The sequence below is a fragment of the Podarcis melisellensis genome (assembly GCF_964234715.1).
Source record: "Podarcis melisellensis genome assembly, chromosome: 14".
NCBI lineage: Eukaryota > Metazoa > Chordata > Lepidosauria > Squamata > Lacertidae > Podarcis > Podarcis melisellensis.
Genome location: NC_138546.1, coordinates 24,327,615 through 24,355,264, shown reverse-complemented (window position 1 = coordinate 24,355,264; position 27,650 = coordinate 24,327,615). Strand labels below are relative to the sequence as shown.

General features: G+C 46.4%; 1 protein-coding gene across 1 annotated transcript in view; it reads right to left on the bottom strand.

Annotated features, from left to right (window-relative positions):
* The window catches only part of USP31 (ubiquitin specific peptidase 31), a 37,925-nt gene extending 11,571 nt beyond the window's left edge, over positions 1–26,354 (bottom strand). Inside the window, exons 1-9 of the mRNA XM_081888249.1 lie at positions 25,440–26,354; positions 6,548–6,682; positions 6,019–6,107; positions 5,261–5,353; positions 4,350–4,485; positions 3,810–3,954; positions 3,294–3,480; positions 890–1,001; positions 340–434 (exon numbers count right to left, since the gene is read on the bottom strand). Of these exons, the coding sequence (XP_081744375.1) occupies positions 340–434; positions 890–1,001; positions 3,294–3,480; positions 3,810–3,954; positions 4,350–4,485; positions 5,261–5,353; positions 6,019–6,107; positions 6,548–6,682; positions 25,440–26,243 (1,796 nt within the window). The 5' untranslated portion in view covers positions 26,244–26,354. The remainder of the gene's footprint in view (positions 1–339; positions 435–889; positions 1,002–3,293; positions 3,481–3,809; positions 3,955–4,349; positions 4,486–5,260; positions 5,354–6,018; positions 6,108–6,547; positions 6,683–25,439) is intronic.
* Between the last annotated feature and the right edge of the window lie 1,296 nt (positions 26,355–27,650).

The following is a 27,650-nucleotide window of genomic DNA, read 5'->3' as shown; positions in this document are numbered from 1 at the left end:
GGTAAAGCATGAGACTATGAATCACGGGGTTGTGGGTTCGAGCCCCACGTTGGGCAAAATATCCCTTGGACTAGATGATCCTCATGGTCCCTTCCAACTCTACAATTCTATGGGTTCCCTCTCCAGGACAAGCAGCAATCCAGGCAGAAACAGCTTGAGAGCAGCCAGCTTCTAGGAGAAGTGAGGCCTGCAGAAGAGCCCAGAAGCTCCATTGGTGCCTGCTAGACTGAAGCGGCTCTCGGCAGGTGAGATGCCGTCCCCTTCCCCGCCAGAGTAAAATAAGCAAATCCCCATGCCCTGAGGCTCCGCATCCTCCACAAACAAGGAAACCACACTCACCGCTCCACCATTAGGTGGCACAGAGGCCGCTCTTCCTGAGGTAACAGGTAAGTTATGCCCACAGCGCTGACCACTCGCAAGCTGAACGGACAAACCTACATGGCAGGGGAGATAAGAAGAGCAGTTGCAAGGGGGAGATGGTGAGGAGAGGACAGATGGGGAAAGAGACTCCTAGTTGGGCACACAGCTGGCATGCACTTGTCCCCAACAGGTGTGCCCACCTGCCCTTTGGCACATGCTCCTCCAGTGCAACATGGGCCAGAAGACACATATCATCAGCCTGGCTCATCCACCCTGAGCGGGAAGTTTTCTCTTCCTCTCTTCGCTCTCCAGCAGATGGAAAGCAAGAGGAGCAGGAACTTCACAAGGCACAACCAGCTGCACTCTTGACAATGAGTTCATTGAGCAGCCAGCAATGTAAGCAGCAATACTGCTATTTACTTAGCACCACAATTAGACGGGCTTTTTACAGCAGCAGCTCTCAAATGCACATACACATGCTGAAAGGCAAAGCAAGGTATAAAGAGGGCCCAGTTCCAGGCAGCCTTACCTGGACACAGGCTGAGGGCCGCAGGTAATACTGCATCTTCTCCAGGATCTCCTTCTGCAGTAGGTCCCAAGGAATCGTCTTCTCCAGATGGAGCACAAAGGGCTGGCCAAATCTGCAGATAAGAGCAAGGCCATGAAGGGACCAGCAGCTCTTTCTCACTCCCACCATTCTAAATTTTATTTATTTAAGGCATTTCTATGCCGCTTAATCGTTAGCATTTCTAAGCAGAGCACATAAAAAATAAACAGCAGAGAATAAAGCAATAGAAGTTCATCAAAGAATTGTATGAAGCCAAACAGAAACCTTAATAAGCCTGCTGGAATAAGAAAGTCTTCGTTCAGCAAAGAGGCTGCCTGTCTAATTTCAGTTGGGAGGGAGGCTATTGCCTTTATATTTATTTGTAAACATATGGCCAAAGGAACTATGTACATTTAGCCCAGAGGAAAGGCTCATCCAGGTTTCTGAAGCCCTCTTCAAATCCCTGAAGGGCTGTCATCACACTGAGAGGGGAAATACTGGGGTTGCAGCCAACATTAGGCCTACTCAGAGGAGACACAGAAAAGGCTCCGTCTTTTGTTCCCACCAATTAAGCCTCCTTTGATGGTGGGATACAAAAGATGAATTCCACCTGCAGGCAGCTTCATACAGGAGGAGGTAAATCTTTCCACTATCTCGGTCTTAAAACAGTTTAGGGCTTGAGTTTACACACATTATTGGTATACTATTTTTGTAAACAACATATCTATTAACCATCTATTATTTTAATCTAATTTATAGCTTTATTATAGAAGTAAACGTAAAAACATAAGCTCCAAAGCCCTTAACAGAATTTGGAAATTTATTAAACACAATGGGTAGAGGGGGAAATGGAATAGTTTCTAAATTGTACTCTGTATTGCATAATATAACTTATGTATCTATGGAACCTCTTTTAAAAATATGGAAACTAGATATTGGCACACACATTCTTCCCAAGAGCTGGAATAAAATTTGGAATCACTACCCTTAAAAATCTGTTTCTAGTTTTCTTTGGGGAAAACTCATTAAAATTATTACACAGATAGTATTCCACTCCTCTGTAAATGTCAAAACGTTTTCTTCTATATCGCCTAATTGTTGAAGAGGTTGCAATAAACTGGGCTATGTATTATCATTTATGGTGGGAATTTCAGCTTGCGAAAGATTTTTGGAATTTAATTTGGATGGAAATTATATATATTACTGAAGAAACTCTTGTCTGTTGCCTCAGATTAATTTTACGGAGTATTTTGATGATTTCAATATTGCAAATAATTGCAACTCAATGGAAAAGAGTCCAGAATCTCACCCTGGACACTTGGTACCATTCATTTTGGAATACAGTATAGCTATAATGGAAAAAATTACACATAATTTGAGATTTTAACGAGGCCTTTTTAAGGTTTTGACATTCCTTTATAACATATGCAGTGGAACCATCATTTTCAAGACAGCCCTCGTCACAAGCCTGGCAAATCTAGAACTGCACTTGATAATCTGATAATACTGGTAGTCTTTATTTGGTTTTTGTTATTTTAACCCAGGGGTCAGCAATTTTTTTCAGCAGGGGGCTGGTCCACTGTCCCTCAGACCTTGTGGGGGGCCAGACTATATTTTTTTTGGGGGGTGAACTAATTCCTATGCCCCACAAATAACCCAGAGATGCACTTTAAATAAAAGCACACATTCTACTCATGTAAAAACACACTGATTCCCAGACCGTCCGCGGGCCAGATTTAGAAGGCGATTGGGCCGAATCCGGCCCCCGGGCCTTAGTTTGCCTACCCATGTTTTAACCCATGTGCAGTTTTGTTTTTCATCTTTTAATTCTCATCTGATTAATTGTTCTCTTTGTTTTATATACATTATAAAATGAAATAAATAGATAAGTAAACTTTACACACACACACACACAAACAAACAAACAAAAAACACCAAACACCAAACAATTTAGGGGTTTACAGGGAGGCACCTCGAACTGAGCCCAGAAAGAAACAAGACTTCAATACAACTGATGAGAGATCACTGCAATGTGGTCTAAAAAGTCTATGTTGGAGCACAATCAGACCACCGGCAGGGTGCAAGTGACACCCTTTACCCTTCTTGGCTCGCCATGGGAACAAGGAAAATGTTTCTAGACAGACTCATAATTCGGCTGTTGATCTGACAGAGATGACTTTAATCTGATAGCCCAAAGTGAATTACAACATCAAAAACAAAAGAGATTCAACTTTTTAATTATTATGGTACTGTTTAGAAATTGATATTGGTATTTAAAAAGCCAGGTTAAATAAGCAAAAGCCAAAATAAAACAATTGCAGAGTTCACTGCACACCTCTCAAAACCAGAACTAGAGGGGGCCTCTTGCCTGCGAGGCAACGGTTACCTCTTCCCCTGCTGTCCAGTACAAGCCCGGTTGCAAACCAAGACCACCAGCTTATCGCTTGCTACCGCCGCCGCTGCCGCCGCCACCCTGGTATTGGAGTTCTCCAGCCTCCCTTGGGTATACGGAGCTGCCCGAGGATGGTCAAGGCCATATTTCAAGTGATTCAGATTGCTGTTCACGTGGATTCCTGAAAGAGAGTGAAGAAGAGACTTAATGGTCAACACGCCGCAGAGAGGGATACAGGGGCACATATGGTGAAGCCATCTGATGGCCAAGTCCAGATAACATGGAGGTCACCGGTAAATGTTTCGTGCTCTTAGGTGGCTTTTTCTCAGCCTATGTGGAACAGAAAAAGAACAGAAGTAACATGGGGGAGTTAAGCACAACTTAACAAGGTTTTTTCTTCCCTTCCAAGAGCAGTCATGTTAAACATCTCCGGAAAGGTTGGGAGTCAAAAGGAAAACTCTTGCAGGAATTAGGCACATGCCAGACAGATGGCCCAACAGCCCAACGTACCTCTCTGGCTTAGGATCCCCTCAGGCCGGTAGATCTCTGGGGTCTCAAAGGCAAAGATGCAGTCGCTTTCCTGCACTGTGTCGAGGTCATCCAAGTCAGAGAAGGAGCGGTGGAACCCATCATAGTACATCTCAGTGAGCACGATCTGCAGGAGGCCAGAATGTAATAAGTACCTGTGTTGCAGCATTGCCGAGGCCAAATAGCAAGACTCCTAAATGCTACATACACCCCCTGGATAGATCAAAATAATACAAGGTCCCAGAGACCCGTCTAGCTAGGGCTCAGGGAGAAGCTTTTCCCAGCTTCCCAAAATCCTTCCACTCAGGAGTGGAAAACTGGAACCAATCACTTTGAGGGTTTCTACCATCATGCAGAAATAAAAGGGATCACTGAGACACCACCAGCCTCAGCCACACATCATAAACACTGCACAGGAAGAGGTATTTTTAGGTCACTGGATGCTGAACAGTGAGTGTGGTACAGTTGCAAGAATCAGCCCCAATGTCCTCAACCCTGATGTCTGGCAGGATCAACATTCACCTGCTTGGTGGGGATTTTGGTTTCCCTGGACACAGCTTCTCTCAGTCGCGCCACTGTTCCAGACAGAGGCACAGCCACCCCGATGCGCATGCAGTGGGAGCACTTCCCTCGGTACACCACTGTGATGTACAACGGCCTGCAGAGAGGACAACAAAGGCACATCTTTTTGGAGGGCAGACATTTGGGAGTTGGACGAGGAGGCAAATCTGCTGAGGTTCAGCAAGGTGGGTGGGGTGGAACAGGACTAATGCACACATGGACATTCTGGGCCCAGGTGCTGCTCACTCTCCACAGGCTGCAAGAACTTTAGCTCATTCATTCATTCATATGCCGCTTTTTCACACACACAAAGAAAACAGGAAAGCACTTCAAAACCAAAGAGTGCACAACAATTTCATAATAACAAAGCCAAACACCACAATAGCAAATTTAATTACATACAAAAAAGATAAACACTTTTCACTATTATAAATGTAACAAGGTTATGTAAACAACATCCAGCATCCAATGGCAAAAATCAGAGTTTCACTCTGGTCCTAGAAATACCGCCTGCCCTGATGTTGCTCACAGCCCCTCTCCTGCAGCAGATTCTTATAAGGGTTTGAGATCAGGGGGGTAGGGAAACTGGAAACACCCCTCACTTGCTTGCTCAGCACCAAGCAGCAGATTTGCAGCATACTGCTATAGCTTGAACTCTCTCCACTTTTAAACAGTGAGGATTCCTTCCCCACCCTCGCCCCCAAATTTAACTGTGGGTCCTCAAGACTATTAAAGAATCTGTGAGCTATACAGGAAATAATTTGGCCAGCTGAGCCAGAGGTTCCACATCCCTGGTGTGCAGGAAAGCGCCAATGAGTGAGCAAGGTACACTCTTCCTCCCCGCTCCTTTTCCCATGGCAAGGGACACATACCGTGTGTGAGGCAGGGGGATTGGCAGAGAGATGCACAGGAACGGGTCGAAGGTATTACTCTGCTTCTGGCAATGAGGACACGTCAAGGATGACCTGCCAGATAACAAGGGAACAGAAGCCTCATTTAGGACAGAGTACAGCAGCCCCCCTCTCTGCAGAAGGGATAATCAGAGGCCACCCAACTCCCAAATTGGGTGGCCTCTGGAAAAAACACAGCATTGAAGCAAAATGTGACGATATCACTGGTCCTTCCATTCCCCCACCTCCACCTCTTGCAATGAGCAAGATTAAGATCTGGCTCCCATAAGGTGAATATGCTCTTCCACACAATATTTAAAAAGAAAGAAAGATGTCAGGCAGGTTTGTAGTCATGCCTTCTCTCTGACAAGCTATTCTTCCGGGTGCAGAGATTTATTCACTTTTCACTGAAGAAGCATTAAATCACATGGCAGCTGAGAAACAGATTCACCTCCTCAGCTGTTGAGAACTGGGCCCTAGAGGCCACACTGGAAAGCTGAGCCCCACACCTGCTGCCCCAAGACCTTGTTTCTCAGCCCCAAGGAAAAGCACCCAACTCACAAACCCCAGGGTAGGCAGGGTGAATCAGGGAATGAAACAGATGTTCATCCCAGAAGGTTATGCTCCGTGGAGAACAAAGAGGCTTCCTCCTTGTCCCAGGAGCCCTGCCAGTGTCTCTGCCCCTAGCAAACCAGACACAGAGCAAAGTGATGCTGACAGCCAGGCAAGGGGCGCCATACCTGTATTGGGCCTGAAAGAGTTCCTGGACAAAAGTGCTATTGATTGGAAATGCAGGTCCTTCAATCAGCACTTCATCTTCCAAAGGCGGCTGGAAGAAAAAAAGCATTTTGTAAGGGAGGTGTTCAGGCATGTGCTGGGGGAGTCACACGCTATGGCGGGCAGAGGGCAGAGCTAAGCACAGGAGGAAACAAACTATCTGCTTCTGCAAAATGCTCAGGGTGGTAACTATCTGGTTTGTGTTTGCACACCTCCACAGCCAGAATTCTGTGAGCACGCACACATGCAGAAATTCTGCCCCCAAGTAAGAAACCTATGCACATCTGGAAAGAGCTGCAGAATACTTTCCACTCAGAATGCACCCAGCACAGCCCTGGGACTTCAGTGGCAAGATGGGACTCATCCAAGTATTTCTGGGCCCGTAACTCCTTCAACATCTGACTCCTCTGGAGCAGTAGATGCACAGGCATGCAAAGTGTCAGCTGAGGACTCCCTGGGCCACTGCCAGCATGCCCTGAAGACGCGCCTCACCTTCAGAGGTCTGCCATTGTTCTTCACTATGTTGTTGAGGTCTTCGTGAACTCGGTCCAGGAGCCAGAGGAGGAACTCCTGAGCGTCGTGCTGTGAGCTCCCTCGATACTGCATGGCATTCTTGGAAACGATGCTCTGTGGAGAAGCAGCAGAGCAGCTCAGCAGCTGCACCAAACCCCTAGGAAACACCCACCCTCACAGCTCTCCGCAACAGAGCAAAAATGAATATATATGTCACCACCAGATGACACTGTTGTGTTTCAGCACAAGGAAAACTGCAATTGGGTGAATTTTTGTCCTCTAAGACCAGCTAGCAGGGAAAGATGTTGCTCTCTGGGTCAGTAAGTTCTTCCAGAGGGAGGTGAGGCATCCCTATTAAATCCCCAGTTGTCTTCCATCCAAGACAAGAGAAACTGAGAACCCAAATAGTGTTTGTTTGTTTCCTCCCTCTCCACCCTCTCCAAGGGAAGACAGATGCTGCTTACATGGAAGGATAAATGCATGCATCCCTTTGATCAAAGCAGATAAGAGAAGCCCAGTGTGGGGTGGGGGACTGGATCTAGCAAGGGGGTCAAATGAGACAGGTGGGGGATTTGCACTTGTCAATTGGCTGGCATCAGGTGGCTTTTTTGGTCCACAGGTGTCTGGCAAAGGAAGCACTTTGAAAGAGCTTCTGAAGAGCCAACAGACAGTTGACCTGACACCTACTGGTCTTGCTCTCATTAATGGATTACCTGAGGAAAGGCTCTTTCCCTTTTTGCAAGGCAGCAGAATACCTGTACAGTGTACACAAATAACTATGACAGCTGTTCTGGAAGAAAAAAGCTCCCTTTATTCAAAATAGACCTAAAGCAATTTAAGTATGCCCCCCCCAACAATTGTATGGATTGTTCTCTTTGCTTGCCCCAAGTGAAACTGGACCCATAAATCCTAGCTGGATTAGTAGTCAGCTACATAGCCTCTGTGAAACACGAGAGGAAACAGTCAACAGTCAACAGGCAAGGCTACAATCTTGTCATTACCCATTATTACCAGAGGTTTGCATGTCTACAGCCATACTACCCTGAACACACCTTATCTCGTCTGATCTTGAAAGCTAAGCAGGGTCAGGCCTGGTTAGTACTTGGATGGGAGACCAGAGGTTTGCATGGGAGGGGAGCACAACAGGGGCAGCAAGTGGTACCACCCTTCCATCCAGCCCCTGGCAGAGATGCTACATCTTAGCCTGGTGCCACCTATGAAAAAGCAAACTCTGCTTTCCTGCATTAACAGTGGCTTCTTATTTATTTATTTTTTAAAAGAGAGATTTGTTATTCATGTGACTTATTACTGGAGGCTTTTGCTACCAGTTGCCAGAATCAAATTCCTTGGTCACCTCTGGCACCTATGTTTAGAGACCCCTGGAGATAAACATCGACAGCTGCCAAGATTAAAAGCTACACCATAACTCAATGTGCTAATCTACTTTCCAGCCATGCTATCAGGAGATGGAATACCTCACATAAATTTGAGGTAATCCATCGTTCTCCATCCTCCTCCTGTACTTTCTAAAATACAAGGGCTTAAGATGGTTAACACAGATCCCAAGAGATTAGCAACTCTTTGTTAGGTAGACCTGATTCCCACCAAGTCTGGAAAAGCGGCCACTTCCCTCTCCTCCCAAAGCTGCTTCTCTCTCTGCATTTCTCAGCAGCCTCTCATTCAGCCCTGGCCTCCATGCATGTAGGCACATGCTCCCCTTTCACACTTGGCCAGCAATAAATTTCTCATATGGGGGTTCCGTATACAAGTACCACAAACGCAAGAGCCAGCCCCCACAGAATGGCCTGGCCATTCATAAACACAACTGAAATCCAAAGCTCCAGACTAGGCTGCCTATGTAGTGACACAACAGCAACAGCCCAGCAAGTTGCAAGAGACATCCATTCTTCCTACTAACCACTGACCCTCTGGAAAACAGCATTTTAAAGAATATGTGATGTGGAAAGTTAGCTAGGGGCAACTTCACAAATTATGCGGCAAATGTATGTTTGATGCATGTAGTCCAGGGTTTTAGGTAACAAATATGTATGGTGGGGGGGTCTCTCTCTGACACAGACACACATTACAGATAGGTAGCTGTGTTGGTCTGCCATAGTCAAAACAAATAAATTCCTTCCAGTAGCAGGTGTGCATGCACACGAAAGCTCATACCAAGAACTAACTTAGTTGGTCTTTAAGGTGCTACTGGAAGGAATTTTTTTGTTTTGACAGACACACATGTTGCTGCTTATGGAAATGGTGTCAGGGTCTCCAAATGCAGGCACACACTGTTTTGCTGACCTGCTTACTGCAGGAAATGCAGGTGACTAACAGGGTTCCTGTTTCAACTTCAACCCACACAATCAATTTCCAAACCTAGAAGTGCTTCTGGACTCAAGTATGTTTCCTGAAATGTGGCCCTTTCAGGCTCTTTTAACACAAAACCAACCCAATGAAGGCCACTTCAGGTAAATGGATATTCATGCTAATTCAGTCTCCCTCAGCTACCAGATAGGGATAATATGGGGAGTTACCCAACCTCTAACCCACCACACAGAGAGCAGAGTCCAACACAACACAGTAACACAAAGGCATTTCATTGGCTGCTCTGGAATTCACACTTAAGCAGCGATATGATCCTGTTCACAAGACTGAATGCAATACAAACACCGAGGCACAACCAATCAGCTGCTGGAAAACAAGACAGGAGACAAAGGAAAAGTATTACAGTCCTGGATCATCCAGCTCAAGATAATTCCTTCCAGTGGACTAAACTCAATGGGTGGTGGGACCTGTAATCCTTAAAAAAAAAAAAAACAAGCCTCCCTGCCCACAACTCACAACTACAACCCCCACATAGGCTGACGATGCTTTTGTATCACATTATTAAAATTAATCTTCCTACATCACAGCCAATGCAAATCAGACACTACAATCTGGTCAAGCAAGCAGAACATCTGTAATAGAAGCTGCCTGCTGCCCCACTCCCCCCCCAATCAGTTGAGGGCTTAGCCCCAAGACAGATAATATCCTCTTAATGGACATTTGGAGCCCCTTGGTAGCCATTATTCTCAACATCACTCCAAGGCTTCCCAAAACAGCTAAAGAGATGTCCCAGTTTATTGCAGGCTGCATGCCTTGCACATGGCCCAGCAAAGTCATAGGAATGCCCCCTCCTGGATGACACTGCAAGAAGGATCTGGAGGTTGCAAAGGGTAGAAGGAATGGAGTGGGGGGGAAAGGCTTTGAAGCCTTCCAAAGCGGAGCACAGAGGAAGAGTAAAAGGGACACCTCCAGATAACCTATTTATTGGACATTCATCCTGATTTGCTTGCAGAAGATTTGCATGGAGAATACCGTGGATTATATCTAATCTGAGCATTGATTCCTCCTTGTTTGCAGTTAGTCCACAATGAGAACTCATCCTGAATTTATCCTCCTTTTCCTTGTGGGATGCATATACGTCTTTCTTCATTCCTCCTGCACTTTACAATGCATTTTACTGCAAAAAGTCCACGGCTGTCATCCTTTTTTAAAAAAAAAGTTAATCTGCTGCGCTTAAAACCACTTCAGTTGCACAAACCTAAATTTCCTAACATTGCCCCCCCCAAAAAAAAATACCGTACTAACCATCTGGAGTCACCCAAAGATTGACCCTTTCCACAGCAGTAAGGAGCATCAGCCTCAAAACATAACCTTTTTCCCCCAGGGGTCAGCTTTACCTGTCTTGTAAGCAATAAGTCAGATACAACTAAGTTGTACTTTCTAAGCTTTCTTCTGCCACCATGAGCCCTAGAAGCTTGCTATCAAAAAAAAAGGAAGCCGATATTCAGCAAGCAATTTCTCTGCTTTGCTCATGCTGTAGCACACAGCATCTAATGGGATGATACTGCTGACATCCCAGGTGCCCATGGCGAGGTGGCTGCTCAAGCCTGACTATCTAAAGAGAGAAAGAAAGAAAGTCACCAGGCAACAGGGGAAAGGAGAATGTAGCTGGAGGCCAGGAAAACAAGAGGAGCTTGGCCACTGGGATCACTGATCTCCCAATGCCTCCTGCCACTCAACCACAAACCAGGCACCTCCCAAGTGTGACAGTCAGCTCCAAAGGGGGAAAGAATTTGCCATTGCCTCTCTAGCACTAAGCACCAACATAATGAAAAGTCATCTGCAGGTGTGAATTACGAAAAAGCAGAGGATGGCTGTTGAAGGCTAAATTTAGACTTTGCTTGCAACTTTGCTGAGAGCATACAATTCAATTTGTGTGTTTTTAAAAGGGTTGTTCCACATTTTTGTGCTGTTATCTATTCCAGTTCCAGAAACAAGCCAGTGACCATATTTTAGTCAAGTATCAACTGTGCACAAGTGGGAGACTAACTGCTATGCTTTGGCTGCCAAACTACCATGTGGCCAGGATAGGTGACATCAGCTAGAGCTCAGAGATCCCCTCAGAGATCACAGCTCTCATTAGCAAAAGCTTTTAGGCCAGTTTGGCACAGCAACATCCAGCCACAGTTGCTGAAACGCATCGATTTCTGTTGGCCTCCTATTCTTTGGCAATCTCTGAGTTGTTCCATTTGCTTTTGGAGATACCAGTGTGCAGCGACACTCTCACAGCAAAGCTTGCTAATACCAACACAACGCTTGCTTCCCAACACTTATAACAAGTTCCTGGAGCTGTGCTGCCTAACCCACTGTGCTGAAAACGTAAGTTTATCTAAAGAAGAAGAAGAAGAAGAAGAAGAAGAGTTTGGATTTGATATCCCGCTTTATCACTACCCTAAGGAGTCTCAAAGCGGCTAACATTCTCCTTTCCCTTCCTCCCCCACAACAAACACTCTGTGAGGTGAGTGGGGCTGAGAGACTTCAGAGAAGTGGGACTGGCCCAAGGTCACCCAGCAGCTGCATGTGGAGGAGCGGGGAATCGAACCCGGTTCCCCAGATTAGGAGACTACCGCTCTTAACCACTACACCACGCTGGTGCCTGGCCTCAAGAAGCAGCCATGACTTGATCCCAGGAGTGACCTCTTTGCAGAGGAAAGGCAAAGCACAAAGAGTACGCAGACTGTAGTTCACTGGCTACTAGCCACAATGGCTACATTCTACCTCCACTGTCAGAGGTAATGTACCTCTGAAAACCAGCTGCTGGCAATCACACGAGGAGGGGAGAGCTGCTCCTGGGCTCGTGTAGATGGAAGTCTTCCTCCAACATTGCTCCAGCAGTTGTCTCTCTTGTTTCCTTCTTTTATTGGGACAATTAAGCTTATTTGGCTGTAAAAAGCAGGGGAGGATGTTCAGGGACAACTGTGTCCACTGTCTGAGTCATCCCCCTCCCCCCCCCCCATTCCACAGGTCAACTAGGACGTCAAGAGGATCACCTGCCAAGGAAAGCCCAGGAGCCCTATGGAAACGAAGCAGTTTGATCAGCCTCTTTTGGCAACCACACAAATTGTTCCTCTATCCCTGCAGAGATTAAGGGCCCAACCTAGACTCATTTAAATCCAGTTTCAGGCCTGCTTTTGGTTCTCAAACTGCCTGTCACACTGATGGAAGAGGACAGAAGGTGAGTAACCCTGTTAGTCCTTCTGGATCTCTCATAAGGTTTTGACCATTGTACTCTTCTGGGTGGGTCTCCACATCAGAATAAGATGCCCGGTGATTGTTCTTGAGCCCCATGACATTTGCACTAAGAGGTCCTGAAAGGGCTCTGTCTTGCTTCTACACACACATCCCAGCCCAATCTTATTCCATGTTTACATGAAACTGTGGGGTCATCCAGGGACTGCAAAGAAGGGTTTCATCAATACACAGATGACACCAAACTCTACTTCTCATTTTCATCTAAGTCAGGTAAAGCAGTGGAAACGCTGAACTGGTGTCTGACATCAGTGAGAAGCTGGGCAAAGGCCAATAAGCTGAAATTCAATCTGGACAAGATGGAGGCACTATTGGTGGGTGCTTTGTCTGCTCAGGAAGACTGTGTTTAGGCAGTTCTAGATGGGGAAACACTTCCCCTAAAGCAGGTGTGAGGAACCTTGGCTACAAAATAAACAATTTCTTCATGCAACACATAGTTAAACTATGGAAGTCACTCCCACAAGAGGCAGTGATGATGTCCAAATTCGATTACTTTAAGAGGGTGAGATAAATTCATGGAGGAGGATAAAGCTACCAAGGGATACTAGCCACAATGTCTATGCTCTCCCCCCACAGCTGGAGGCAGCCATGCTTTTAAATACAGTTGTACCTTGGTTCTCGAATGCCTTTATACTTGTACATTTTGCCTCTCGAATGCCACAAACCCAAAAGTGAGTGTTCCGGTTTGCAAACATTTTTCGGAAGCCAAACATCCAATGCAACTTCCGCAGCTGACGACTGAGTGCAGGAAGCTCCTGCAGCAAATCAGAAGCCACGCCTTGGTTTTTGAATGGTTCCAGGAGTCAAACAGACTCCTGGAACGGATTATGTTTGACAACCAAGGCACCACTTTCTGGAAACAAGAGGGGAGAGGTCTCTTGTGCTCAGATCTTGTTTGAGGGTTTACCATTGAGGCATCTGGTCTGCCACTGTGAGAAAGGGATACTAGACTAGTAGAGCATGTTTATTTTTTCATCTTTCACATTCCAAAAATGAGGGGTGCTAAAAAGTTATAATATCACCTGGGAATTCAAAAGCTATTTTGGTTAAATTAATATAATTTAGTTTTGCGTAGTAAACAACTACAGCACATACAACATTGACTTTTTAATGAATTTCCAATAATTTTAGAGTTGTCTTATAAGTGTGAAAAAAAATGTACAGTACGTGAAATTGCATAAAAATCGAAACGTCAACATTTGACAAGCTTTTTGATATCCTCAATTGCAAGTGTAAGATTTTTCTTTGCTCTGAATTTGACTGCCCTACAGATGCTGGTTGCAAAAAAGAAGCTCACGTTAACTGTACATGCCCTATGGAGATGAAGATCCCTGGGAAGGAACTTGCTTTCATTAAAGGTCAGAGAGAGAATATTGGTTTGATTGGGCCACATCAGACTGTCTTGCCAGATCTACCTGAACATAACAGACAAGTCACAAAGCAGAAGCGGCAAGAAGATGAGAGAAGACTTGCTGAATATAAGCAGTGAAGTAAGTAGGATGCTTGAATACCATGACATGAAATAATTTTCTCTGCTAGTGAAAATGAAGATGCCCAAGATGGAAATGGTGGAAGTTATGAGTTGACATTAAGAAAAACAAGTACGACTTCCACTTCAAATAAAAAGTCAGAGTACAACACATTGGAAATACATAATGTTGCTATGCAGAACATCGTATAGGGTGTTGGCCTTTGTGCCACAGCTGCCCTCACCACTGCCACCTTTCTGGATGCTGGCTTGATCACTGAAGACAAGAGACTTGATCACAGTAAAGTCAAGAGGGCCAAGAAAAAGTTATGAAATCCCTGGATCAGGAATCTGATTACCTTTGTCAGAAGGATGAAATTGACAGCATCTTCTATGACAGCCAGGAAGATACAACTAAAGTTACACTCAAAGCAGACAATTCAGATCAGCGGTTCCCAAGCATCATCTCAGAACAGAATTAATATGTGTGCAGTGAGCCAGGTGGAAGATATCTCTACCACTTCACACTGGGAGAAGGATGGAGTTTTTGCTAATAATTTTGTAGATTTCATTAAGAAGAGCAGCATTGATAAGAGCCTGAAGGCCACTGAAGGTGATTCTACAAATCTTAAAACTGGCTCAGAGGGTAGTACCATGCACTGGGTAGAGATCAAGCTTGGTTGTAAGCTGATCGGGTTGGTTTGTGCCCTCCACACCAACAAGTTACCCCGTGACAGTTGATCCAGCACTAAATGGAAATACCTTTTCTAACAGCAAGTGGACAGGTAACATTGACAAGATGTTAAGACACTGCTACAGAACTTGACATTGATTCTTCATTAACCAAACTCACAACTGGAGAACCTCTTCATTGACTGACAGTGTCATAATGGGCCTGTCTACTGATCAAGCGTTCAAGTACTGGATCACACAGACCATAAGGACAGGAAAACTTCCCATGGATCTGGTCCTTCTTGAAACTGGTCCAGTAAGCCACTAAAGGCAAAGCTCCCAACTACGTACTTAAGACTGATAGTGGAATACATTGATTGCATGTACTACCTCCTGCTGGTTCAACATCAAAGTAAAACAGCCTTGGGTGGAAGGCCTACACCAAATCTTGTTTCAGCTACAAATTAGACTGCAAAAGAAGGCTGTAGTGGATGCTGTTTTGCCAACCACTCAACATTCAGCACAGTATGCATTCAGCGAAATGATAATCCAGAAACTCTTGTGCTCAGATGACAATGAGGAGAGGAGATTGAACCCGCAACCTTGGTGTTATCAGCACCACACCCCAACCAGCTGAGCTATCTTTCCATGGGAGTAACTAACGCAGGGCAATCAGCTTTGAACCCTGCTCCAATGCCACACTCACAAGGAATTGATACTGGGAGACTCCTCCCTGCACCACCCCCATCCTGGAGCACGGACACAGTGACCGGCATTACTTAAGTACACAGACAAAATGGAATTTGAAGATTTTGTCACTGTATTGATTGAGTTTATGGCTTCCCTGGCAAGAATCCATCCTGAATTTTAGTCTGGCTCAACACCCCAGGAGGCTTACAACTGCAAAACAAGAGGAACCACTATGATATAAATATAAAAGATTATTAAAAAGAAGCCATCTCCCATGTAAAGCACCACCACACCCCGGGTGAAAACGGCTCCCACCCTAGGGACCTCTGCTGAAGGACAGACAGATGGCTTTTGTAAGCATGAAATCAGGCATAATAGTATAGCCATGGGCTCACTCAAGCAGGTAGAATAGCAAGCCATAATGTAGGTCAGCCGAGGAGATTTAAGGCGGCGGGTGCAGAGGGATTTTCAGAACCACCAGGCAACCTAGATATCCCCCTTCTTGTTATTTTGCTGGAAAATCCTCAGGCAGCTCTGAAAAAATCCCACCCGGCCCAATTGTGGCACCCGCTGCTTAGCCACAGGGGCAGGCAGCAGCTCAAGCTGGAAGGAGACGGCAAAAGGCACCACAGAGCTTCCCCTCCTGAATACACAGTAAGTGCTTGTCACCATCCCACATTTCTCAGTGAGGAAAGAGGACTGATGGGCAGAAAAAAAGCCTTGTGCGGCTGCCACACAGCCACAAACAAGAGGGGGAAGGTAGCACTGCTCATGCAGAAAAATGCTGAGCAGTCAGAAGAGGCCAGCTGCAAGGAACAGATCTGGTAACACTCAAAGGAGAAGAAGGAAATCACAACGGGGTGCATTCACACAGGCAGTTTAACCTTAAGAACCCATCAGAAAAACTGCCTCTGTCTACCCCAACAAGCAGGAAAGGCTGTGTAGTCAAGAGATGCAAATGTTGATGGAAATCACACTGGCTCCTTGGCAATTAATTGGAACTCGGGAATAAGCAGTGTCTGCCAAAAAGTGGGAATGAGCAAAGGAGAGCAGGACTAGGCCCCATTCCTAAACATGTAACATGATCAAGACCCCTTCAGACCCTTGTACACTTCCCCCCCTTTCTGCTTTGTCAGCAAGGTCGCCGGATGAAGTTAGCTTGCATTCTGCACATAACTCTTGCTCCACACAATGTATCTCAGGTAGTTATGGGTTTGTGTTTTTTATTTAGCTTTAAGCAGAAAGAATAACCACTAGAGTTAACTAAAGCAATCCAAGAGATTTTGTATAAATTGCATGGAAAGCAGGAAATAGTGAAATACCCTAGATATCAATATCAAGTTTTTAGGGAGTCTAAGCAAACATGAATCTAGAATCCACCGCTACCACAAGTAGTTTCATGTTTATTGCACATCCCTGAAGTTGTACATTTGCCGTATCTATTAAAATAGCACCAGTTCCTCTCTGTTTTTGCACTGCCTTAAAAACCATAAATGCTGTGTACTGTGTGAAAGCATAAAAAGCATTTTAACTCTCAACATATCCAACCCAAGAAGGAGGGAAAGATCTACAGGCACAACTTAACTAAACCAGCCCCATCTAAGTCAGAGCAGCAGTCCCCCCCCCCCCGCAAACTGCTCAGCGGAGCAGCAACTAGGTGTGGGTGGTCAGGAGTCAGCATTTCCCGTCTCTCCACAGAGGAAATACTTCAGCTTATGCCACCTCTTTTGCCAGCCTCATATTCACTCACTGGCAGGGCAGAGACAACATCTGAGGCAGTTTAGGATCCTGACTAAGTCCTGACCCTCCCCATGACGACCCTCAAATCCTGCCCATTTCCAAGCTAATCTAGCATAAAGTCCCAAATGCTTGTGCCTCCTCAAGGAGACTGTCAGGATCTCAAGCACCTACACCTCTGTCTACCACATTCACTCAGGCAAGGGAGCTGCTGTCACAAGCTGAGCCTCCTTCTCAGCTTTGATGTTACTGCATTATTATTTATATCCCGCATTTTCTCCCACTTTGGGATTCAAGGCCGCTTGCAACGTTTAAAAACAATGTTACAAAATAGAAGCAATTAAAAAATCCAGTGAAAAACAGTAATTAAAATACATAAGAACACAAGAGTTGCAGAGATGGGAAGCAACAGCACTGGCAACTCTGTGGCAGTCCCTTTCCCTCTCCAACTCTGAGGCAGAGTGCAGGGAGGCTGCTGTGTTCTCAGAATACCCGGAGAGCATGCCATGTAAAACCAGCAGCACACCACTGACCCAGAGGGGGCATCCTCGGCTGATGCTTCGCCAAGATACCCAAGCTCCTTGATCACGTGATGGCAAAACAGGAAACCCCTCTGCCTCCCTGTTCTAGCCTGGGAAAGCAGGATGAGGTACACTGGCAGCAGCACAACAAAGGTGCCCAAACAGCAAAGGGAAGAACGACAGGCAAGAACAACAAGGAGAGCCTCAAACTGTGAAACCACTGCAGGATCCCACATGAAGCACAGGATGGCACTGTCAGTCTTGTATCATTCTGCTACAAGCCCCAAGACCAGCCCTACCATTAGGCAGAGTAGGCTGGTAGGTGCAGGCCTGCTACTCTCAGGTGGGGGGCAGGCATGGCCAGTTCCCCTTGGGAAGCAGAATTTTTGGGGTCAGCCCTGACAAGCTACACACTTCCACTGCTACCTGCCTAAAGATTGCAAGATAAACTTTACATCCTACCATAGAATATTTGCAGGAGTTTACTGAGAACCTCTGAGCCCCAGGGTGGAACTGTAGTTTTCCACTATTAATCCAGGAACTCTTACCCTGTGCATTGTTTACAGACTGTTAAAGACAGGAAACTATTAGAGAAAGTTGCTTTCTATTTTTTTACAAAGGTACTTTAAAACAATAAATTACTTGCTTCGCCTGCAGTTCCCAATCTCTGCATTAACCAGTATGTTTACTGAAACATCTAAACAATAGTTTGCTAACCTGTTGGTAAGCAAAAACAATCCCATCAATCACAGAATTTGCCAACTGTTAAGCACAGTAACATCCCTGGACAAACAATGTATACAGTTAATCCTATGAAAGCAATCAAAAGTGTACATAAAACAAAGTATGACCCAAATCAGAATCAGACTCACCTCCTCTCTCAGCACTCAAGGAGACAAAAAATGATGATCGGGGTTTATTTATGATAATGAGCCCTTTAAGTTTCATATTTGGGATTCAAGGCCGCTTGCAACATTTAAAAACAATGTTACAAAATAGAAGCAATTAAAAAATCCAGTGAAAAACAGTAATTAAAATACATAAGAACACAAGAGTTCTTATGGATGTGTGGTTTAAAATCCACAAGGTCCTCATTCTGCATTCTGTGACCCACATCCAGGAGGACCACTTCTTGTCAAGCACTTAACTTGCAGTGGCTGTTAGGGTCTTTGGTATCTGTTTGCTCCAATCCACAGATCCGCAGATCCCCATGCAGCTAGACGCAGGGATCAAACATTTCTGAACTCTCTATTAAACAAGATCATGAAGGGCATTTTTAGAAAGGGGTTCAACTTCAAAGGGTCTAAAAACAGGTGATGGGGTTTATTTCTTTATTTGATTCCGTTTCACAGATAGAATGATAGAACTTGCACTGGGGGTGGGTGGTGGGAAATCTGAATGTAGAACTTTTAAAACATAAGCCACCTGCAGCCTATGGAGGAAGACCATTCAAGAGGAAACCGATGTGCTTATTACACAGAGCTACAGGAATCTCCCTCATTCTGGCATACAAAGAGGCACATATTTAGCTGCTACCGACAAATTCAGGGCAGGAATTGGAGTCTTCTCTGTATCCAACTGAAAAGACCAAGAAAATGTTTAGGTAGGCAGAATACAAATGACTGAAATAGCTGACAAAGACAGGGAGGTTAAAGCAATCTTGTCTTGCAAAAAGGAGCCTTTTGAAACAGACTTTGACAATGACAATACAGGAAACAAAATTCTTATTCATTCAACAGCCCTACTCACTTATGAGAGGGAAGTCCATTTTACTCCTGACAACCTTGCAAAGCTACCTGGCTACAGAAAAACCAAGTGCACCCTCTTGGCTTGGCCAACTTCAACAAAGCCAGAGGAGAAGAACCAGAGTAACAATTCTATATTATGCGTGGGGAACCTTTGACCCTCCAGGTGTTGCCATCAGCTCCAACAAGCATGGACAATGGCATGCGATGATGGTAGCTGTAGTTCAGCAACATCTGGAGGGCCTGACATTCCACACACCTGATAGCCATTTACGGTAGATGGGAAAAGGAAGTAACAGTAATAAGAATTACTGTAAGCATTTTCCAGGACCATATACTTAAGTTTTGCATTGTTCATTCAGGGACTCCATTCATTACAAAATGATAACATTCAATTAAATAATGAGCCGTATTCCCAAGTCTACTTTCTACATAGTGTTCTAGTTAGCACATCACATTAAACCATATTTAAAACAAGCTATGGATTAGTGTGAGCAAGCGGTTGCTGGTGCATGGTTATTCAACCGCAGGCACTTCGCTCCTTCCCTGCTCCTGCCACACTGAGAAGGAAACCAGCTCAACAACAGAGCCTTAATAGCACCTGAAAGACTAACAAATTTAATATGGCAGAGGCTTTCCAGTCCATGACATAATAAATTAGATAGACTTTACATTACTACAAGACTCTCATTTTGCTCCAGCATACGACATACAGAAGCTACCCTCCTAACAGAATAAACTATCCAGCTTTCCATACTGGGTAGAGGCACCCTGGAAATGGAAAGAGAAGCCATTCTTTGGCAGCATTCTCCTGAACAGTTTAAAAGGGGCTTCCACTCCTTTGAAAGGAGGACAGCACATCCTCTCCTCCCTCCTTCTCTCAAGAGGAACAGCACAAAATGAAAAGGACATGTAGGAGACACACAGGTCTATGGTAACAAGGCCCAGTACTAAAACCATGCTTCTAGCTCTGTTTCCTGATGTACTTGCAGGTGTGTAACATGTGAAGAAATATAATGTTGGTATGTGCTAAAGCCCGCCAGGCTCACCATGTAATCACTGCCGCCATCTCCTCCTCCTCCTGGTGGGGAACAGTAGCAGGAGGGGGGCAGCAGCATGAGTGAGGAGGCCGGCAGGCAAGGAAGTGTGGAAATAATGTGCCTCCCAACTAGCACTACGGCTGCTGTCTCCTGGGAAGGAAAGCACACCACAACCAACTGCTCAAGGTGGAAGTGGCAAAATTCCACCACTACAGGCAACCAGCTTCCTCAAAAAGAGAAGGAAGCAGTGGTCGAGCATCCAGCCACTGACTGGAGCACATAACAGGCCTCAATGTGCCAATACTCTGTAGCCACAAAGACCTTAGAGAGCTTTAAAGTTCACAGTGTCATGAACCTCTTCTCATCCATCTTTTTCTTGTGCATTTGGTTCAAGCGAAGTAACTATTTCTGTGATGCATCTTCAGCAAACCAGTGGGGACCCTGCATAATACCTATCACCACTGATACAGCAAATGCCCAGTTGAGTTTCTGACCTTGTGAAGCGTATTTAATAGTTTAAAAGCTCCACTAAATATTCAAAGTTGCTACAATAAACATAAAGCAGACACCATAGAATCTATGGTAACAAAACTGCTCCAAATGAAATACTCCCTTTGCTGTCCCCCTCCAAAAACTGGAAACCTAGAATTACAGAAAATCACCAAAGAGTCACTTCAGTGCCAAGACAGCTAGCACTAGCCCACAGGCTGAGGCTGGCTTTCCTGCTGAGCTTTAATCAAGCCTTAATAAGTGCATGAACAATTGTGCTGCACAATGACCAACAAGGGTATCTATCATCTCCCAGTTCTTTCTTTACAAGCAGATTTGATGAAGTTTCTTAAGTGTCACAAGCTGAGTCTACATTACATTTACATTTGATTTTACATTAGGGTAATCTTAAAAGGGAAATGCTTATCAAGGAAAAAACCTTATCACTTTTTTTGAAATTATTTTTATCCACCCTGGCTAGTAGCATGACTGCCATGTTTCAGCTCTTTGGAGAAAAACCAGACAGATTATTTCCCCCGAGATAAAGTAAGATCGGTTTCCTCTTTTTTCCTCTCTATTTATTCATTCATCCACTTATCCATCCTTTATGGTTAGAAACTGCCTTTCAGTTCAGTTTCCAAGAATAAATTGCTCCCCGTCTTCAGCAGGAAGATCCTATGAAAGTAAAGCATCACATGAAGGTGAAGCCTCAGCTGGAAACAGCTGTTTCCAGAGTAGCAGCCATGCTGGTCTGCTGCAGCCAACATCCCAAACTCTTGTGGCTCCTTAAAGACCAAGCAGAAAGCCCACTTCACCAGCTTAGGCTACCATAAAAATGTTAGCCTTTAAGTTGTCACCAGGCTCTAAGCAGCAACTATCTCTTCCCCAGGCAACCTAACAACAGTCACCATTCCTGCTCAAAACACCAAGTCAAACATGGCACCATTCTAAAGAAGTGTGCATGCACACGAAAGCTCATACCAAGAACTAACTTAGTTGGTCTTTAAGGTGCTACTGGAAGGAATTTTTTTTGTTTTGACCATTCTAAAGCTTCAGGAAGGAACAGTTTGGATAGAAATCTGTGGGTTTTGTTTAAATCTGACCGGGATGGTTATTTCCATGCCCATCAGTTTGGAAACAAAAACAAAGAAATGGTTGGATAACTGCATTGTATTAGTTTTATAAGAATAAAGCAACAGGGCGCAATGAGCTCCCATGACCTCTGGAAAGCTGAGGACAGCTGAGCCACAGAATGTCAATGGTGTCAGCTAAAGGGAAAAGGGTCGAAGAGGGGAGGAACTGGCCAGCTTGAGCCCTTAACACAGTTTATTTAATAGCCTTCCCATTAACACAGTAGGTCCCAGAGCATCCTGGCAAGAAACATAAATAATCCCAGTGGCCAGTGACTGATACCTGCAGCCATTCTGTAGGCAGAGTGAGCTATGTTACAATCTCCATGCTGCAACGGCTGCACCCATAAACTGCCTGGTAGGCAGCTAGGGCACACACTAAGTGGAGGAAATATTCAATGTTCAAACCTATTCAAATAAATCTTCAAGTAAAAAGGTATTGACAAGTACCCTTGCATGTGTACCGAGAAGTAGAGAGTAATTAATCCCTTAATAGCATGATCACTATTTTATGACATTTTGGCTGGTCTTAATAAAGGCATTGCCCACAATGAACCAACACTGCTTCCTCCTCTTTTATTAATTTCACAGTTGTTCTCCTCCCCCATAAGGGATCTGTGCAAGTATTTCGACTACTAGTGCCTAGAAAGTGCAAAAACGCTGCTTCTGTGAGTTTTAATGCTGGCAACAACAAATAAACACACTTTCTAAGGAAAAATCTGAAATACAACATGATCAAAGTTGTTTTTGAAACAATTAGAACAAATGTTAGAATAATAATTTAAGTAAGTCTCTTCCACTGGTGATCAAAATTGCTGAAACGAGACTGAATCAATTCACTCCAAAAAATGGCAAATATCACACAAACAGTTACGCCCTTTTCAAAATCTCAGCAATCCACTGAGAACATTTAACACGCCTTGTTGAGCTTGAACCAGTATAGCTGCACTAGATCCACTGTTTACGGCAATTTGACTTTATAGTTTGCTAGGGACAAACCCGGACTCCCTCTTTTCTTGCACACAACAGTAGACTCTTGGCTCTTGTAAACAGCGGGTGGCCTCCTGAAACCTGGCACCCCACTTGTTTTCCAACATCATGAGATTAAAAGAGAAGCAGCTCTGCTGAAAAGTGTTCCATATTCTCCTGATCCAATCATTAAAAACAAGCAATGAACAATCTCCTCATTGTCCCAAGCACCAAATCATAAACAAACAGTACCCTGGAAGCAAGGTCCATTCTAAGCAGCCCTTGTTGAGCAGCCAGGAAGCCTCATCCATGACCAGAGGGTACAAAGTGGAAGAGCAGCCCCCCACCCTGAAAAAAAAATCAAGAGAAAATAAATGACTAATCTGTTGACCAAGCCCAACCATTTTCCAACCCAGAACTTTGCTAACTAAGGCTAAACTCCTAACCCCACTTGACTAAGAGTAAGCCACATTGAATTAAATAAGGTTTACTTCTGAGTAGGCATGCTTAGGACTGCTTGTCATCTACCAAAAGGGTAAATAGGAAACAAGACTAGATCAATTGTTCCTATACAATTACTTGTCTCCAATTTGAGTTACCAAGGCAGCCACCAGCTTTGCCTCAAAAAAAACCAACAACAATTGACAACAGAACTGTGTGAAGTTGCAGTTTTTCCATCACCCAATATTAAAATGAGGCAGAGTTGGCATCACAGTCATAGGCAGGGTCTTGATATGATCAGAGTCAACTGTGAAGCATCATTGCTCAGGTGTTATTCATAAGCCAGGAGTACTGACTAGCAATGTACCGTATTTTTCGCACCATAGGGCGCACCGGACCATAGGGCGCACCCAGTTTTTTGGGGGGGAAATAAAGGTGGGAAAATTATTTTTCCCCCAGGCGTGGGGCTGGGGCGGGGGAAGCTTGAGCTTCCCCCGACCCCAGCCCCCAAACAGGCAGCTCTCTGCAAGCCGTGGGAGCACTCCCGCTGGGTCCGTGAAGGTCCGCGAAGCCTGGGCGCGCTGAGCTCAGCGCGGGCAGGCTTCGGCATGCTGGCAAGTCTCCGCAAGCAGCGGGAGCCCAGCGCTGGGCTCCCGCTGCTTGCGGAGAGGTGTGCGAAGCCTGGAGAGCGTGAGGGGTCGGTGCGCACCGACCCCTCTCACTCTCCAGGCTTCAGCGAAAGCCTGCATTCGCACCATAGGACGCACACACATTTCCCCTTCATTTTTGGAGGGGAAAAAGTGCGTCCTATGGTGCGAAAAATACGGTATGCCTCTTTCTCTCTGATACACACACCACACTTATCTTTCCACACAAGTTTTTGGGGATCTTGGGCATAAACTAACTCACTAGTCACATCTCTCTACACAGCAAGACCAAAGCCTACAGAGGATGCTGTGCCACTGGGGAAAGGTTGTAGCTAGGTGGTAGAGCATCTGGTTAGCATGCAGAAGGGCCTCTTCAGTTCAACCCCCAGCATCTCCAGGTAGGGCTGAGAAGATCTCCTGCCTTAGACCCAGAAGAGCCACTGCCAGTCAGTGTAGACAATATTGAGTGAGATGAACCAATAACCTAATTCAGCGTTGGGCTGCTTCCAACGTTCCTATGCAGAGAGGGAATCAGGGCTACTATCTATGAACTACCAGAAACACGCGTGTTTAACTAAGAATCATACCAGTGCTAAATTCCTGAACATTCTGCCATGAAGAAGATAGAGCAAACTCATTCTTTGTTGCTCCATAGAGCAGGACTAGAACTGATAGGTAGAAACTGCAAGGAAGCAAATTTTGACTGAGCATTAAAAGAAATATTGCAACACCAAAGGCTATTGGGGTGCAGCACAGGTAGTGCTGGTGGGTTCTCCCACACTTGAGGCATTTAAGCAGTGGATGGCCACCCACATGCCAGGAATGGTGAAGATTCCTGAACTAAACCGGGTGGGAGTCCAACTCTTATGATCCTAGGAAGTAGCCCCTCCTCTGTTTGGTCTGACAGAATTCTCTGTGCAACTCCAAACTTTATACCCTCCTATGGAAGTTGATCCAACAAGTAACATATTTAAATGATGTAAACGGAACTGTTTTTCTCATCTCACTCAATAAGAATTGCAGATAACACCTGAAGGAGATTCCAAGCAGGTGTTTTCTGCTATTCTTCATTCACTGCCAGTCTTAATATGAGTCAAGACTCCTCAGAGCTCACCCCTGGAACAGAAGGAAAACTACAGTTATCACAAATGGCACTCTGCATCTGCTCAGATGTTTCCTATCAGCCAGCCTATAGGTAGAAAGAAAAAAAATCATCTATGCCAAGTACTGATTGATAAAGGCATTTAAGTTGCATAAAGGGATGACTTGAACTAGGAATTAAACAAAGGTATCACTTTTCCACCACCAGATCCCAGCACCTGTACCTGTGAAGCTGGAATACACTACCTCTGGAAGCCACCACAAATCATTAACACTGCTATGGATGCCAGTGAGGGAGCATCCTAAGAACAACCAACGCACCTCCCTGCCCCAAAGAGCTTACAGTCTAAATGTCAGGTCTAACCCAAGGGAATGACACCTTTGCCAAGAGTACCCAGGGCACAGCGCGGCATGCCTTCCAAGCAAGCAGGGCATCTGATGGTTATTTTTAGGTGCTGCAGGTGATGCGCTGGCCCTGCTGCTGCTGCTGCTCTTGGTGCCTCTGAACAGGGGACCCTGGCCAGATTAGATGCTTCCCCTGCGGAGTGGCTGCTAGGAGCCGGCAGAGGAGCAGGAGAGCCCCTCACCTTGAACTCCCGGCTGTGCTGCGGCGTATACTCGAGCGTCCAGAGGGCCCGCACTAGGTGCGACAGCTGCTCCGTCACCTCGCCCTTGCAGTTGTCCGGGGCGGGCTCCGGCGGGCGGGCGGGGGCCACGGCTGGCACGTCCCTCTCGCCGCCGCCCTCCTCTTCCTCCTCCTCCTCTCCGCCGGCGCCTCTGCCTCCGTCCCCGGCTTCTGCGGCGTTGGCAGCGCGGTACTGCTCGAGGGCGAGGTACTCGGCGAAGAGCTCAGTGTTGCTGAGGCACTGCAGGATGGCGTTCATGAAGCACGTGTTGCCGTGGTTGCGCAGCCCCGCCACGCCGGGCACGGCCGGCAGCAGCAACGACCCCGCCGAGGAGCCCGGCGGCGGCGGCGCTGGCGGCGGCGAGATCAGCTCCTGGGTGGCGGGAGGCTGCGGAGGCGGCGGCGGCGACGGGGGAGGCGGCGGCTCGGGCTCCGGGCTGGGCTGGAAGCAGCGGCCCAGGCTGCTGCCGCCGGGGGGGTGTCCGTGGCGGGCGGTGGTGGCGGCGGGCCCGTGCTCGGTGCCCAGGTGGGAGAGCGTCGAGAGCGTCTTCAGCACGCGGCTCATGAATCCGCCCAGCGACCTGGAGGAGGAGGAGCCCGAGCCCCCAGTGCCAGACCCGCCGCCGCCGCCCACCCGGCCCCGGAAGAGCAGCCGCTTGCTGAAGGAGCGCTTCTCCTTGGCCGCCGCCGCCACCACCACCGGCGAAGCGGCGGCGGGCAGCACCGGGGCCGCCACCGCCGCAGCGCCACTCGCCCGGCCCGACATGGCGCCCTCTCCCCCCGGGCCTACCACCGCCTCATTCCCGCAGCCCAGCCTCCGCGCCTGGGAGCTTCACCGGCGGCACAGCCGTGCAGGAGCCGGAGCTGCTGCTCCTCCTCCTCCTCTTGCTGCTGCTGCTGCTCAGGCTGAGGCGGCGGCGGGCGGGGCGGAGCCCGCGCGGCGAGACGGGCACGCAGGAAGCCGGCGCCGCCATGCTGGTTGCGGGCAACCGCGGGGCCAGCCGGCCTACCCTTCTCGCGGCCGCCGCCATCTTTGGTCCTGGCAAAGGCCTCTTTTCCCCCTCCTCCGTCTCCCTCAATGAAGAAGAGAGGCAAATAGCGTAAAGGAGCGGCGGCTTCTTCGGCCACTCTTGCCAGCCGGGCAGCTTTCAGTGCGGCCCAGTTCCCCTCGGCGCTGGCTCTCGAAGGCCCAGGCCCGAGCCTGCTTCCTCTTGCTCGGCTCCTCGGGACTTCCCGCCAAAACTTCCGTCGCATCAGGGAGCTCACAGGGAAGCCAGGAGTTGCCTTTTCCGCACAGAGACGGAATTATCGTGGCAGTAAATAAATAAAGTAGCTAACATGCAAACATTCTATCTCTCTCTCTTATCTTTGGTGATCACTCTTGGACGAGTAAGATTGTCTTCCATAAACACGGTTTTAACAATGAGTCCGTAAGTGACTGTGGAGGCCAATTCTGGATTCACACGTCCTTCGACAGTGAGGACATTGGTTTCCAGTCGGGAGTTGATCAAGGTGAGGATTTGTCAAGCGTGCCTTCCTCTTAGCATGTTTCTCCCTTGCCTCCTGAGTTCTAGTGTCTTCAAAGTCCATGACACCTTTGGCAAAGGCTGTTCTCCAACTGGAGCCCTCGAAGGCCAGTGTTTCCCAGTTGTCAGTGTTTATACTACATTTTTTAAAAGATTTGCCTTGAGACAGTCTTTAAACCTCTTTTGTTGACCACCAGCATTACGCTTTCCCGCAGCCCATTTTTAAATTCGGAATAGAGTAGTTCCTTTGGAAGACAATCATCAGGCATCCACACAACATGACCAGTCCAACCAAGTTGATGTTGATGTTGAAGAATCATTGTTTCAGCACTGGTGATCTTTGCTTCTTCTGCTACGCTGATATTAGTTTGCCTGTCTTACCAAGTGATGTGTAATTTTTTTCGGAGACACCATTGATGAAATCTTTTGAGGAGATGGAGATGGTGTTTATAAGTGGTCTATGTTTCACAAGTATATAGTAGGGTTGGCAGTACAATAGCTTTGTAAACAAACATTTTGGTTTCCCTGCAAATGTCCCAGTCCTCAAACACTCTGCACTTCAATTGGGAGAAAGTCGTACTCGCAGAGCTCAGGCGATGGTGGATTTTGGCATCAAAGTTGGCCCTTGTGGAAAGATAACTGCCTAG